Source organism: Aquila chrysaetos, chromosome 25, assembly GCF_900496995.4.
Source record: "Aquila chrysaetos chrysaetos chromosome 25, bAquChr1.4, whole genome shotgun sequence".
In the NCBI taxonomy this organism is placed as follows: Eukaryota; Metazoa; Chordata; class Aves; order Accipitriformes; family Accipitridae; genus Aquila; species Aquila chrysaetos.
The window spans coordinates 19,264,579-19,280,572 of record NC_044028.1 but is presented as its reverse complement, the minus strand read 5'-3'; the positions used below and the strand labels follow the sequence as shown (position 1 = coordinate 19,280,572).

General features: G+C 42.1%; 1 protein-coding gene across 6 annotated transcripts in view; it reads right to left on the bottom strand.

The window, feature by feature from the left end:
• The window catches only part of TBC1D24 (TBC1 domain family member 24), a 30,892-nt gene extending 15,434 nt beyond the window's left edge, over positions 1-15,458 (bottom strand). For 2 of the 6 annotated variants that reach the window (XM_030001787.2, XM_030001790.2), the window contains exons 1-3: positions 15,373-15,458; positions 11,674-11,727; positions 1,368-2,403 (exon numbers count right to left, since the gene is read on the bottom strand). In XM_030001787.2, coding sequence (XP_029857647.1) covers positions 1,368-2,326 — 959 coding nt within the window. In that variant the 5' untranslated portion in view covers positions 2,327-2,403; positions 11,674-11,727; positions 15,373-15,458. Of the gene's footprint in view, positions 1-1,367; positions 2,404-4,135; positions 4,379-4,714; positions 4,918-11,673; positions 11,728-11,827; positions 11,906-15,372 lie in introns of those variants that run through there. The other 4 variants (XM_030001789.2, XM_041120231.1, XM_041120232.1 and 1 more) reach the window with 4 other exon arrangements.
• Positions 15,459-15,994: the final 536 nt, after the last annotated feature.

Sequence of the window (15,994 nt, the reverse complement as noted above, 5' to 3'; positions counted from 1 at the left end):
TAAAAATAAACCATTGGAAAAGACTGGAGGGAACTTTACATGTACTTAGGCACATGAAAGAGGTTCAGCTAACATTTACATTATTTTATAGGCTGAAATCTGCTAAGTATATATTTCAATACCATGGAATGGTATCTGTTTGCAACTAACTCAGCAACACAATTGGCTGTAAGACCCTAATACATCAGTGGCTGGTACCTTCGGATTTTTGAAGATTTAGAGAAAATGGAAGACTGTCCCTCTAGAATACCAAGTTCTACATATCACACTTACTGACCCCAGTAGACTTCTAGAAGTCATCCTTCTTTCAGAGGTCAGGACAGTTGACAAAACTGTTCAACACTTAAACTTAGATTTCAAAAAGAGTTGGGAGAAGTTTTCTGCAGTCACAGAGGGCCTTAGGAGAAACAGAACACAGCTACAATGCCAGTATTTACCTGCACACACATTTGCACTTGGCAAGATGCTAATTGTGTTCAGATTAATATATTGCTGCCTTTCTATACACATGTAGCGCTCCTTCAGCTAAGCTTTTTATTGCCATGGCTTTTACTATCACATTGGACCAGGATTTCATTTACTAGTTTCACAGCTGGTTTTACCTCCCCTCATTTCTGAAAAGAAATTGTGATTATGCAATCATCTTTTGGATCAGTATCCTCACTCTTCTCTTCCACGGTTCTTTCGAAATCATTATTTCTAATAGCACATGAACCTGTCACAAAATATGTCAACTCCTACCTATGATTACTATACTCTTGACTTTCAGGAGGCTTACAGTCAAACTAATTTTAAAAGTAAACTGTAAATAAGACTTATTTATTCCTCATTCTGTTAATATAATGCCCTAGTTAAGCAAAACATTCCCAGCTGGAACGGTGTTTGCCTACTTACACTAAAGAAACTGCTGAATTCACTGTACTAGGCAGCATGAAATTGACATTTATACAAATAATCTCATATTTAAGAATTACTTTTCACATTTGGATAATTTTCTTCCAAGTAATTTATTAGTGTTTTTTCCAGCTTTGCTAAAATGCCTTTTAGTTTAAAAACAGCTTGTGAAAGACAATTTTGAGATACAATACTTGCAATTAGTATGTACCTGTAAAAAGTAATTATAAATTAATCACTGAGTAAGCTATGAGAAACTGCTTTGTTTCTCTTGTATCGTAACATTTCAGTTACACTTTTCATTACAATCCCAGCAATGCTTAATTTTGGGGCTGCTGACTTTTTCTGCAGAGAAAAATAAAATCAGCATGTACCAGTAAAGCTTCCCCACCAGTCACCCAAGACTAACTAACTGCTTATCATGCTGGGAAAATGCACAAGATCACTCAGGCTACCTGTAGCAAGAGCCCTACCTTTTCTGTTTGACCGTGATGCCCTTCTGCTGCAAAGCCTTCTCATTGGCCATCTGCAGAAGCTGGATCTCCTTCCGTGAGAAAAGGCGGATAGCAAAAGCTTTTTCCAAAAGCCTCTCTGGAGACACTGACTTGGCAATGTCTCTCACAAAAGCTCGAATGTCCTGCTGTATGCTGTCAGACTCCATGGGCTGCCCAGCTCTGACCTTGTGAAAAAATTTCAGAAGAGCCAGCGCAACACGATAGAGAACTTTGTAGCCCTCCACCAGAAACACATCAAAGACCCGAGCAACATACACCATAGGCAGTTCTCCGAAGAGCCACCGTTGCCAGTCGGAGTATACCTCCAACACATCCTCGGACACTGCCACCATCAGCTTATGTGCCGCCTGACAGTACTTGTTAACCAGGTCACCAAAGGTCATGCAGGAGGACTCAAAAGCTAAGAACGTCTGATCAATGAGCCGCTTAGATGGGTCATTGCAAGCAAGGATGCGACAAACCTGTTCAAAGCACTCTGCCTCATCTTTGCTGTAGTGGAGGAGCAAAGCTATCACAGAAGGCAGCGCTGGGCAAAACGATATGTCTGGGAACTGATTCGCAATGCACAATATAATCTTCCTGACTGCCCCGATGCCTTCTGCATTCAAGCAATACGTGGGGACCAGGCTGTTATCCACAAACTCTGGTAGCGGAAGGGAGCTACTGTTACGTTTTCCAACAATCTTCACAACAATGTCCCGGTACACATTTGCATCTGGGGTCACTGTACGGCATGGGATATTGCTAATCAGTTTGTGGTACGCTTTGGCTCTCAGAGAGTGGTTCTTGGACCAGTAGCCCTGCCGGGCCAGCTGCTTGAGCTCCTGGAACTCTGTGCATGTTAGCTCCTTCGCATCCTGGCTCTGGACAGTAACATCCATTTTGTCCCAATCCACAAAGCGGTTGTATTCATCCATGGCTCCAGGAGAAGCATATCAGATAAATCAATGAGAATGGCAATCTTATTTGGTCATTAAATGACTTGCAGCTTTTTCTGCAAAAGGAAAAGTAAAAAAGTAGAGGGTTGATTAACAGGTAATCTCCCATTTTCTTTAGGAACACACATGTACATTCAATTTGTTCCTGCAATGCCAAAACTGTTTTCTAAAGCAAAGAAAGTTAAAGATACATGCCTTCTTATTTTTAAGCCAAACTTTACTTCTAGTCTGTCAGTGACTCATAGTGAAGTAATTTATCAATGGCCAGCCAACAGTTTGATTCTGAGGACATCTCCACAGGAAGTTAATCTCCCTAACTAAAGGTCCAAGCTGAGGCATGGACCTTTATGTTAACTTCTCACTTAGAGAACAGAAGCCTCCCACTTAAAAAATATTCATTGTAAAGTCTGTTCAATTTGCAATCTCTCTTCCTAATTCTCTGGGGAAGTAACTGTTATTTATACAGCAAGGATGCAGTCTCACAAGCTGCTTACACTGTTCTAAGACTGTGGCCAGTGACAAGAGATGCTGATCTCCTGCTAGCCACAGCCATGTGTTCTTAGTCATTTCTTGGTGCTGGTACTAGCACTTGTGTGGCCACACAGTCACTGAGATTAGCTTGTTAGTCTGGTACAATTTTTCTTTTCCACTGGATAAGATGCGCAGCTGTATGGTCAGCTAGATTAGTGCCACAACAAAGATGAGTGCAGGACAGAACCACCCTTTCTGACTGCAGTACAGGCTCACATCAGCTTAAAACAGCTTCTTAATTCTCTCAAGTACTGCACTGGGCTTCTGGTCCTGACCTTGCACACACTTCTATGATCAAATCACCCTCTAGAGGGCCTGCTATCACCAACATTAGAAGATTTTAGAAACGCAAACCACTGCAATAGCACCAGGAGCTGAAAGACCAGGTTCTGGCCTCTAGTTCCTCAAACCATATGTTTACATGATCTACCAATTGACTCCACCTTTAAAGTACACCTGTGTCCCAGCAGACATCATGACTACAACCACTAATGGCCATACCTGAATGAGCTTTAATCATGTCAGTACAAAACTAGAAGGGGAGATACAATAAAATGCACTAATAACAGCAGACAACAGGTTTGCCCAGTGCTGGAACACCTCTGCCAACGTGTCCTCACTGCCAGATTAAAGCCAGGAAGCACATGGCCATTGATGCTGCACACTCTGCAAAGGCAGATAATCCCTATAAAATGCAACAGACCTATAAAACTGTTTTGTACGATTAAGACATTATGTAGGAAGGTTAAATCAACAAAAACAGTTATTGAAATGCTTCCAAAGAACCCTTGGTCATTCCTGCGTCAACAGACTGGAGAATGCGTGGAACTTGACATTTATCAGCATGGTCTTTTGTACAACAGGTACATTAAAATGATCTGAAACTCATAAGGTAGATACACCATCAAGACAGACATCCTCCCTACTTCACTACAGGAACGTAAAACATTTTACCCCAAGTAGACAGAATATTGTAAACATACAATTAGCATTAGCTTGGACAGCCAAACATTTAATTCAGACAGTTTTAGATTCTGACTAAATATTAATCTGGGTATTTTGGAATCACATGCTGAAACTCCAAAATTTTAACTCCTCTTTTAAAAGGTTGGCAGCAACACACAGGAGCCCTTCAGAGAAAGCTTTCGGATTGTTCTTCTCTACCAAATATTTACTTCAGTTGGTTTTTTTTAAATGAAAAGAAGATTCTTTTTGAGTCATCTTTGTACAACATAAGAGCAATACAGAAATGCTCACCATTTCTTTTTGTTGTATTCTTCCACATCTGAAACTAATTCTCAGACTGTAATTAAAGGAAGCAACACATTGTCCCAACTCCAGTTCTGAAAGTGAGATATCTTATGATGTTCAGAAATTATGCCTCTCAGCGTGAGCTGAGAGTGTCTCTTCAGGATATGCAAAGACAGTAACGGTAGGGTACCAGTCCATCAGAGTCAGTGTCAGCTCTGTGGAAATTCACATTTTTCTGTCATTCTCCACCTGGGAATCATAGGGAAACTCATTATCTTTAATTCAAATCCTAGAATAAGATCCTCATGGAGAAGAGAAATTTAACCCTATTTAGAAGTGACCAAAGCACGGATGAACCATTCTGTTCATGGTCACTTCAGTATAGAAACTATTACTATCCTGTGCTTGCTGGAATCTCCACTATGCAACAGCTTCCCCCTTCTGCCATCATCCCTTGGGAGCTGCTTATATTTTTATTAGGGAGGGTTAAGTAAAATGTCCATCATACAAGACAACTTCCAAGATACTCAGAGTTACATCTTGGCTGTCCTTTTTCCTGTAAACTTTCTTCTCCCTCCTCCTTACCCTTTCCTGTCTTATTTTCTGTCATTCAGAGACACAGGCATATTTAGAAGTTGCATCAGTCATCTTTCCCTCCAGAAGTTACTGCCCGTTCCAGAAACTAATGAATTTGATGAGTACGTGCTCCTCAGCAAGCTCACTGAAGTCCGTGGCTAGAGGATGGAAGTCAGACTGCCAGAACTTTTGATTTGAGCTCACAGTCCTATACGTACTTTGGCTGGGATAAATCTGCTGGGTCTGCAAGTAGGTCTGGCTACTTATGCTTTTCAAAGCTCTAGATGCTGCAAGAAAAAATGACAGCAAAGCAAATGGGCATTGTCAAGATTGCCAGAGCATGACCAGCTCTTAACTGTGCTTGCAAAACTAACAGAATTAGTGTGCTTCAGTGTAATGGTGCATAGCTCCTGACACTGTGCCAACAGCTACTGTAAGCCAGCAGGCCTCAAATGGGGAGTATTTACTTGCCAAAGGAGAAGAGCCCAAGAAAATTCCAGCCAGCCTTCATGTCCTCCTCCCACTCCTGAAACTTCCTCCACCCCTCCCCCTCTCTGGGCAAATTCTCTCTCTTCTGGCAACCATGTAAAGAGCAATGTTTAACTTTGAACTGGTGGGAAGAGGAGACAAAAGCTATCTGACATTCAGTAGCAAAGGGCTAGCTGGTTGTGGCTGTCTCCTACCCACCTCTCCTACCACAAGAGAATTACTCTTGCTAGAGTAACTTCAGAGAAGTTAGCATCATGTTGTGCTAAGTATCCTCTAATTGGACATTGGGACAACAGGATGGATCAGCACCTGAACTGCACAGAACTGAAATGCTTACAAGTACCTGTTAGAACAGAATTATAAGGGGACTGTAAAAATTAGCAAAAAAAATTATATTACTCATAACAACAACACAGCTTGAAAGTTATGTATACCTTATTTAAGGGAAGCGGTCATTATCCTTTCTAATCAGACTGACTTTTATAAAAAACAGTAGGAATTAACACAGAAGAACAGAACCAGGAAAAAAAAAAGCTTTTTTCTTAGTAACTGCCACGCAATTTTGAGATTGTTAGATGTATTAGTCTACAATGGAGCTCTTCAGTTAAGTGCAATATAAAATAAACAAAACACAACATGCAAGTGAGAAGTAGAACTACAAAAATATTGAAGATATGCCAAAAATGGCTGCAGAACAGGCAAAAGATTTTTCAAGGTTAAGTTTAAATTATGAAGCAAGCAAGTAAGCATTACAATTGAAAACCAAGCAATGACCATGGTAACTGGAACTGGCATGATTTCAAGTCAGTGACTTAATTTTTAGGAAATATTTAGCTTGCTAGTCTAGCTACATTTTCCATTCCATTCCCTTAGTTCTCATTGTCATTTGGGCTACTTTCAGAAGACAGCTGAAAACTGCACTGAATTTGTAGAAAATACACAGCAGTGAAGCCAAGTGTGACAGTCAAATTCCGATACTGCCTGTGAAGAAAAATTCTATGAAAGTGTCTAAAAATACATCGGCAGGAAAAGGGAAGATTTGAATTATGACTTACCTTCATTATGGGGAATACAAGCTACAATTTCACTAAAGGTAACAGGCTAGGGACAACTTTAATAACTGTTTTTGCTTTCCAAAATGCAGGAATTGGCAAACTGAAATATCTGAAGTACAAATAACCCAGAGGACAATTTTTTCTTTCAAATCCAGACTACATGCAGTACTCCACAGTAGTGAAATATCTACATTCTAAACTTCTTAAAAATAAATTCTAACTTCAGTTAAAACCTGAGATTATGTGATCTGATATTGCTTTTAATAAACACAAAGTTTCCTAAAAAACCAAATTATAATTAATCAGGAAAACCTTGTCCTCTATTCCATTTAGGTATTCTTGCAACTTTGTGTTCTGCAAATTTAACTACAGATTAATAGCTTATTAAGACTCAAATCTAGTGTAGCTGCTCTACAGCAAGAACCCCAAACTTTGAAAATAACATTTTTCATCTTAACCATGGACAGTTATACCACCTCTGATTCAGCTATTTGCTATGTACTGTACAGATACAGACAGATACCAACAACCAAAATTTTGGCATGCATTTTTATAAAGTGCTAACAGAAAGCAAATATTTTCTTTTGCTGCCCTACAAATCAAAACCTGCAGCATATCGTTTGCTGTTTATACTGTTGAGTAGTGTTGTAGCCAGGGAAAAGACTCAAGTCTACTCTCTTCCATAACCTTGTTAAACTAATCCGTGCAGAACACACATGAACAGATAATAAGAACTGCTTCCTCAAGACTGCTAGCTGTTAGTCCTCATGCCAGTAAGAGAAAATTAAACCCAAAACTCAAAGTAGATTATTTCCCATCCTTGAGGAATATTCAATCAAATCTGAGATGTCTGCTTCATACACCAAAGAATGACAGAAGAACAAAGCAACACAGCAAGACAGTAATACTGCAGAATAAAGGACAACTAGCAGACAGTTACTCCGTCCTCTCCGAGTACACATCCTGCAGTTTTCCCCAAGTCCAGACTTACAGCAGCATACCTTGACATCTCTGCTACATGGATCTGGAAACAAGACTGGACACCACAGTGCTGTCCCCCCTTCCCCCAAACACCTCCTGATCAGAGGCATGTTTTGTCACGTTTACAGCTTCAGTCACTTCCTATGCCACACATCATTGAGGAAAATTTATGCATCGGAGCCAATATTAAGGACTCTATTTAGCACTAGAACAAGCTGAACACAACTAGCTCATCTTGTGTCGGAGAGCAATTTGGACCACACTGATGCATTCTAGAGTGATGATTCTTTTCGGTAGAGTACACAGAGTTCGATGGATTGCTTTAATGAGGTTAAATGCAGTTCGATCTCTTTTTGATTTGCCCTGGGCACTGTGTACAGCACAAGCTGGGCTCCAGGAATACAATTCTGGATAATGCTCGAATACTAGTTTACCAATAACAACAGGGGATTAGTTAGCTGCTCCCTGCTGTTTTTTATATTCTTTTGGGACAAAGTCTAAAAACCTCTCACTTACCTGAGTAACTGATAAAGACCTGATATAAGAGTACACTACAGGCCAAATGATTTTAGGCATCTAGATGATTTCTCTTGGGATGTCACTGCTGCATACAAAGCACAGTCACAAAAGGTTTGTCCTAGAATCCCATGCTTTCATTCTTAGGAAAGTACTATTGTCTTCTTAAATAGGGTCTTTAAATCATCTGTGATTAATCTATCATGTACTTTATTACAGTCAAAAGTTCAGACACACAATAAGCTCTTCCCTGCTGGCTAGATAAAAGACAGTAGCTTATATTCAGGAGAATGTGCATGCCTTATATCTGCAAGCACTTCAACAGAAAGCAGCACCTCCTCCTTCCCATCCCCTGTCCTGGGATGACACAAGCGCTTCTAATGCTCAATCACTGCTGATACTGTGAGGTATACCATTAAGATACCCTAAGAAGTACAAAATAAACACACAAAACCCAAACAAGATAAAAGTCTGGAAAAAAACAGAAGAGAATAGAAATGGTTCCACAAAGGGTGAAAAAGGCTAAAGAACAGAGCATTGTAAGAGGATACTGGATGGTAAATGTTATCAAAGACGTAGATCAGGAGCTTTCTGTCCTGCCCACACCATAAAACCACCAAGGAACAACTAGTAAAATTAAAGAGAGGAGAATCCCGATCTTCCCCCCCCCCCCCCCAAACCAAAAGAAAACTGCATTTAAGCAGCAAAACTATTTTACACCATGTATTAAAAATGATCCATTAAAAAAAAAATAATCTGTCAAAGCAATGCAGAAAAATCAATACAATTTTCCTACTATATTGACTGTGTTTTCCTTCTGGTTTCTTCCAAACTGTTAAGAAGTAAAAAAATCCTCATGTTGTGCTGATTATTCTTCTTCCCCTTGTTTCAAAAACTGAACTAACTAGAAACAGGTCTCCCTTCAACAGCAAACTCTGTCTCTGAAAAATTTTACACTGAACATATAATCTTTAGTCTTCAATTTTTTTTTTACTTCCCTAAACACCTCAGTTTGTATCTTTCTCCATTTGGAAGTACAGTCCACTACGTACAACCAAAGATGCAGTGTAACTGTCAGTGAAAAACTACAACACGGTAGCAAATCCATATGCAATAAACCAATCCATTTTCCTGCTCTCTTGCATTGAATGCTCTCTTGTCAGATTGATGTCTATCACTTCTAGATCTCTCTCCACTACAAACATTTACTGGCAGAAAAATATCTTTAAACATCTGTGCTTTGAGATGTTCTCCTCTTAGATATAATGTCTGCATTTGTTTATGTTGAACACAGATTTATTTCTTTTCCTCCTCTCTAAACATTCTCTACAGGAGTACATGTAACCATATCTTATTTTTCACGTGTTTAGAGTTTCTTTAGGTCCAAAACAGCAGCTGACAGCATGAATGGAAACACACGTAGATTTTTACAAGTAGAAGACAAAATCTTCGGTGTGACCTTTTCTGCTATCTATGAGAGACATTTGCCAAGAAGCATTTCACAGACAATGGCAACATTTATGGTTTTATTAGTATAAAAAAAAAACCATTCAAAACATACCTCCTAAACCTGTTCCTCCCACTGTCTGACCAGTTTCAACAGTATGTGATTATACCTTTTCAATAGTTTTTGTGACCAAGTATCACAACAGTGCATCCAGGAGTTTTCTCTATGAAGCGTTTGGTTTCTACTTTGGGCCAGTCTTTACATGACAGTTCACCTGTGCAACTGGTAAGCTACTTGAACACTCAGCATCCCAAACTACAGTGGGTGCAGGTCCCCAAACTGATGCAGCTTGACTACAACATAACAAGCCTCCCAGCTAACAGGAACCCCCTGGCCTCAGACTGCCACGGTTAGTATCGCACTGAGAAAGAGAATGCAAGCTGCTTTATGAACACAGCTTTTCACAAAGTCCCATACACTTTCCTACAGACAACCTCAACATTCTCCAAGTCATGATCTATACCACACTATAACCGCTTTTTTTGTTGTTTTTACCCTTCTGTTCCATAAAATAGTAGCCTTTTCCATGTCAGATTTAACAATATGTCAGCTAGGCTGGGGTGGGTAGAATCAGGAGCCTTGTCTGCAGGCTACAGGGAAGCCTTTGCTGTTCAAGTGATGTACAAGCAGAACTAGCTCATCACAGTCTCAGCCTGTATCTTGTTAATACAAATATACTTTCCATTCAAATATACATACATATACACACAAAACATATATTGCATTGCACATATACATATTGTACATATACAATATATAAACAAATATATATCCCATTTTTTAAAACTAATGCTCAAATTCAGTTTCTTCACAATATTCACATTTATCAAAAAATATGTCCACATGGATGAACACTGTACATTCTCTCTTGCAAAAGGTTCAAAATATGAACTATGCCTTTTAAAGTCTGTTAAGGAAACAGGCCAATGCCCCAATTCCCCACATCATCTTTAAAACAAAACAAAAAGACAACTTAATCAAAGCAGTATAAGTATCAGTGTGGATACTTATGCCAATTTAATTCTTCTGTTAAATTAAATGATAGGACATGTTTATATTGATTTAAGACCTCCCAGTGCAATATATGAATATACAAAGCCTTAATCTGGCAGTGCTGGAGAGCTGAAGGGATACCTAAATTAGAAAATGGGCAGATGAACCAGTAACCCTGGTCTAATTGAGCACACGAGTCCTTATTCTCTGAGTATGCCTATGGAAATTGCTGCATGTGCTCCTTGCCTCTGTAGTAAGCAAATGGGGAGGTACACTCTATTCACACCAGCAGTTATCACTAGATCTTTTTTTTCCTAGGGTAAGTTTTGTGCTCCCATAATTTTAGCCAGCAGCTAAAAACAGGGTAGGAAAATCTTATCATCTCAGACTATTTCATCATTCTCTGTACTAAGTGCTAAGGCTGTAGAAGTTTTCTCTCAGAAAATAAAAGCCAATTTACAGTAAAATGAGCATATAAAAATTACAAAGTTAACTGTCATTTTATACAGAATATTATTTTCTTCCAGCTCTGCAAAACCCTGCAGGTGTTCTCCCTTTCCCCCAAGATTGCTCAGAAGAAAAACTTCAATAATCTGGTATCCCTGATAATGCATTACCCCTTTCCTGAAACAAAGGGTAGATTATCCTACATAAGAGAGAGAGTTTAGACACCAACATCAAGCCAGTTCCAAACACAGTTTACAATTAAAGGAGGACTTAATCTCAGGCAGAATGCCAACAGCTGCATTTCAGGGAACTTGAACAATACATTGCTTCATTTTGATACGTATTTCTGTAGTCTTTCCAAAGTTATGCTCTATTAGAAGTCAAAGAGTAGCAACAAACACCTCCTCTGCAGCAGCAAAGGTACAGAAAGAGGATTTCATAATGAAAAACTAATCAACGTAGAATCCCAAACTAGTCCTGCATTGATTATGATTTTAAAATCAAAGGGCATTTATAACAACAGACTGGCTGCTGAGTTTATAATCTTACTATTAGTATATATTGCTAATCTCTAGTCTTACTAGAGGGGAAGAACTCTGGGAAGACTAGCCCTGTTAGAAGGCTGTTAAGATAGTTAAAGGGCCAGAGTACAGGATATATAAGAGACCTTGGTGTTGACGGTATTCTTTACCCATGTGCTTGTTCTGAGTAAACCTAAAGGGCCTCAACATACCTGACATGTCTACTCCTCTGTCAAGCATCACTGCACTGGCCAATGGATTCCAAGTCTCTCAACTGGAGGAGAGGGCTTACAGGTATATTGAAATGTAAAGCAGGAGCAGGAATCTTGTCTCCACATGGAACCAGATTATAAAGCAAACATTTTCTGTATATCATGAAGATATTGAGAAAAAAACCCCAAGCAAAGAATCCCAACACTCCTCCACCCTCCAGACTGAAGTGGTTGTATTAATCCTTACCTTAGAACTCATCCTTGTATAGATCATCTTATAATTTACTCCCTTCTGCTGGGCCTGTTCATGGGGGAAAAAAATTTCAAAATTAGACTGTTTTTTAAACAATGCATTGGGCACCATCCACATGCATCAGGTGTACCACTGACCTCCACCATACCTTTTTAATGAAAAAAAAAAAAAAAAAAAAAATCTGCCTGCACTTCTGCATGGCTTCCGACCTTCATACTTGCAACTGCTGCACAGAGAACAAGGTGACAAATATCCTTACAATGGAGAAGAGCAGCTAATTAACCACATTAAAGTGCTTACAGCATAAACAACTCATTTCAGTCTCTAAAACCACAAGCAGGATTACTACTTGTTGCACCTTTGTCATAAATACTTTTAGCTAATATTCTTATTGTAGCTGACTGCTGTGTGCCCCCCACCCTCGCTTCCTCTACAGGAAGTACAAAATTCTGCATTAAACAGGCAATCTCTGGAGAGCATCTCTCTTCCTAGGACTAATAGAGGTATTTGCTGCACAGGTAGGGGATTTTAGAATACCAGCTCTGCAGCTTACAGTATTTAGATCCCCAGTTCTGAAACAAAAATAACTATATTCTGAAGATATGCAATGGAGTATGGGTTTAGATCAGCTGACTTGCTGAGGGTTGATACACCAGGCCCTTGTCCTATTAGGTAGAAAAGTTTGAAGTAATCTGATGAACATTATTTTTCTTTTCAAATGAACGATAGTCAGCCTAGCAGATTTTGAAATAACCCAGTTCTAGTCTCCTGCAACAGTCATTACAACAACTTTGTGTACAAGTTATTTCTCCCTTAAGTTGTTTTCCCCTGAAAAACGTTAACAAAATAATCCAGCGTTGGTGTAGCTACACCAAAGTTACACCTGTTTGCTAACATAATGTAGCTGCGTACACCCCAAGCACAATTAAGCATGCTCATTAATACAGAGATTGGCAGTCTATGAGATTTCTTCTGAGTCTTTTTCCTAAGACAGCAACACATGCTCTTTTGCAACATGTCTGAAAGCTCAGGTAAGTGGCCTCTAACTTTAGAAGTTTAAGCAAGAGAACAACTGAGATATGGTAAAGCCTAAGAGTGTGAACACCACAGATACAAGCACTTTCATATATTAATGTTAGAGAATTTAAAACAGTTTATTCTACAGCTGGACATCTCCAGCACATACTCCCACCAATACACATGGACTCAAAGCAAGTCAATCATTAATAGAGTGCAATTAGGTCTGTCTATTTTTATATCAGAAAGGTCACGTGACTGTCTGGTCAAGTACAAAAGGAGTAAATGGCTAAAGACTAGCATTACTTAGCCAAACTCCACTGCACTCCCTCAACACACCCCATGCAAACGTGTCAAAATACTGCAATTAAACCCGACAATAAAGGCATCCCCAAATGAGCAGACATTTGAAAGAAATTTTATTTCTTTAGTTCTCAGTCACAATTCAAGGCTATGTATAGATGGAATATAAATAGCAATTTTTCTTTCAGACCATTAACACAGTTTATCTATTTTGAGTGTTAACAAACATCTATCTGCTTCTAAACGTGCATCCATACAGCCTAACACAAGCAGTTTTAATGGCCTCTCCAACCTAGCAGGCAGGGCAGGGTATATTCTAAACAGCTAGAAGAATAGCAAGGACTAAATTCATGGTCTGTTGCCAATAATTTGCTTGTCACTAACTCTATCTGGCTTCGGCACTGAAGCAAAGGCACTTATGATCTAAACAAATGCCAGGGTAGTATTACCAGATTGCAATAACCTTGGTGTTGGAGATGGTGAGAGACACGTGCAGTGTGGACTGGTTTGCTTTGCTTGCTTGCCTTAAATTTATGGACAGAGTAATTTTAGCTCAGGAATAGCTTTTTTTCAGTTTTCTTTACAGTCCAAATGACAGGGCTGATCAGGGGAAGGAGGGTCTTTCAAGGTTTCAAATTAACAGAATGAAGCAGCAAAGACAACCAAGGGGAGAAAACAAAGGTCACAATAAAAGGAGAGAGCTGGGAAGAGCAGAGGTGCTTAAATATGTGACAGGTCCACAGACAGCCTGTTAGAAACATTTACTTGGCAGCATTTAATTATTAACAGCAGAAAAGAGGCAGAAAGCTGCTTTCTCTTGCGTTCAAACTCTAGCTGCAGGAACACCTGCAAACTGTCAAATATTAATGACAGAAAAGACATTCAGTACAAAGATTCCCAATAGCTAATTACTGTGAAATACTATCCACAGCCATTTTGCAAATTACAAAGGACATAGGTATCATATATTGCTTAGAAGCAACAAAGAACTAACATAAAACGGTGCTGGAGTCCTTGAATTCCAATTATTAGTGCTGTTCCTGCAAAGTAACTATCTTAGACAGAAGTCTTTTGCAACATTGTCTAACTGCTAGCAATTGCACAAAGAAGGAAATTCTAACGACAGGGAATTCCCTTTTCTGGTAATACAGAGCCCTAGATGCGATTCACATCATTTCTGTGCTCTGGGTATTCCTGGATGCTCTGACAATCCTACTGGGATTTCCTGTAAGCCAGAAAAGCTTTCAGATGCTCCAGCTTCCTGTAGGAATTAGACACAAAAACACAAGGTTTCAAGATAATACAGTTCAATATAGAACCACCCACTTCCCTCTCATCACAGCTACACAGTACCTGCAAGATATCCCTCCTGCTGCCCTTAGACACCACCTGGAGCTGGAGTCAACTAAGCATACTGCATCCGCTTGGTTATTTGCTCTCCCGTTCATAGGCCCAGAAAGGCTGAGGAACATTTTGGCAAGTCCTAGTGCACACCCCAAATCCTGTGTTCAGTTGGGTAACATTCTGGCAGCCCCAATATCCCAACAGCAATTGTCCACTTAAGGATGTGCTGTATAAACATATATATGTTTCAGAGAGCAGTTCCTAGATAAAGGCCAACATGAAAATAAACTCATAACAAAATACTGCTTTCGTGATAGAAATTTTAAAATATTCAAGGAAAAAGCTGCAGAACACAAGCTTTGGGTTTAGAGTGCTCTTCATGTGAATATAAGCTGCCCCTTTAATTGGGACCAGCTAGCAGAATAAGCGTAAACTGTGAGTATCTGGGTGAGCGTTACGAGTAGTCAGAGGATCTGTCTGTGCCTCATCCCCAGGTCTTGACACATTTTGCAGAAAAAGCAAGCGTAACAGCAGAGAGCATTAACCTCCCCATTCACGCCCACAAGCCATTTAAACGCCTTCCACAGCCTCCACGCACTGGAACAAACTACAAGGCTAAACCCAAGGCCGGCTCGCAGCAGAGAGGAGGGGAGAGCGCCAGCTCCTTCGGACACCGACCGCTCCCGGAGGTGCCACCGCGGGCACCGGAGCCCACGGAAACAGCGGCTCGGGGCCGCGTCCCGACCCTCCCCCGGCAGCTCCGCCCCAGCCACGCCGGCCCCGCACGGCCACGGACCAGCGACCCACGGCGCGGCACCGGGAGCGAGTCCCAGCGCGGCGCCCGCGAAGGGGGCCCGACGAAGGCCGGGCGCGGGGCAGGCCCCCTCCCGGTCCCGCCCGGCCGCTCGCCGGGAAGGCGCCGCCGAGGTCCCGCCGCCCGGCGCCGAATCCCCCCCCCCCCCCCGGCCGGCTCCCGGGGCCAGCAGAGGCGCGCCCGCCGCATCCCGGCCGCGCCGGGGCCGCCCTTACCGGGGCCGCCCTTAACCGCCGACCGCCGCGCCCGTCAGGCCGCCTCCGGCGGGACCGGGGGAGCGAGCGGCCGCCGCGCGCATGCGCCAAGGGCGCGGCGGCGAGACGGGCGCATGCGCTCCGCGGGGCGGTGCGGGCACGTGCGCGGCGTCTGCGGCGTTGAGGCCGAGCGGGCAGCGCCGCGGCGGGCGGGGGCGGCGAGGGGCGATGGGGGGCTTTGAAGGGTCGGGGGGCGGTGAGGGGCGATGGGGGGCTTTGAAGGGTCGGGGGGCAGTGAGGGGCGATGGGGGGCTTTGAGGGTCGGGGGGCGGTGAGGGGCGATGGGGGGCTTTGAAGGGTCGGGGGGCGGTGAGGGGCGATGGGGGGCTTTGAAGGGTCGGGGGGCGTGGGGTGAGGGGGCGAGGGGGGGGGCTTTGAAGGGTCGGGGGCGGTGAGGGGTGATGTGAGGGGTGAGGGGTGAGGGGCTGCGAGGGGCGATGGGGGGCTTTGAAGGGTCGGGGGGGGTGGGGTGATGGGTGGGGCTGCGGGAGGGTGAGGGCGTGAGGTGGGCGGGCGAGGGGCGATGGGGGGCTTTGAAGGGTCGGGGGGGGGGGTGAGGGGTGAGGGGCGATGGGGGGCTTTG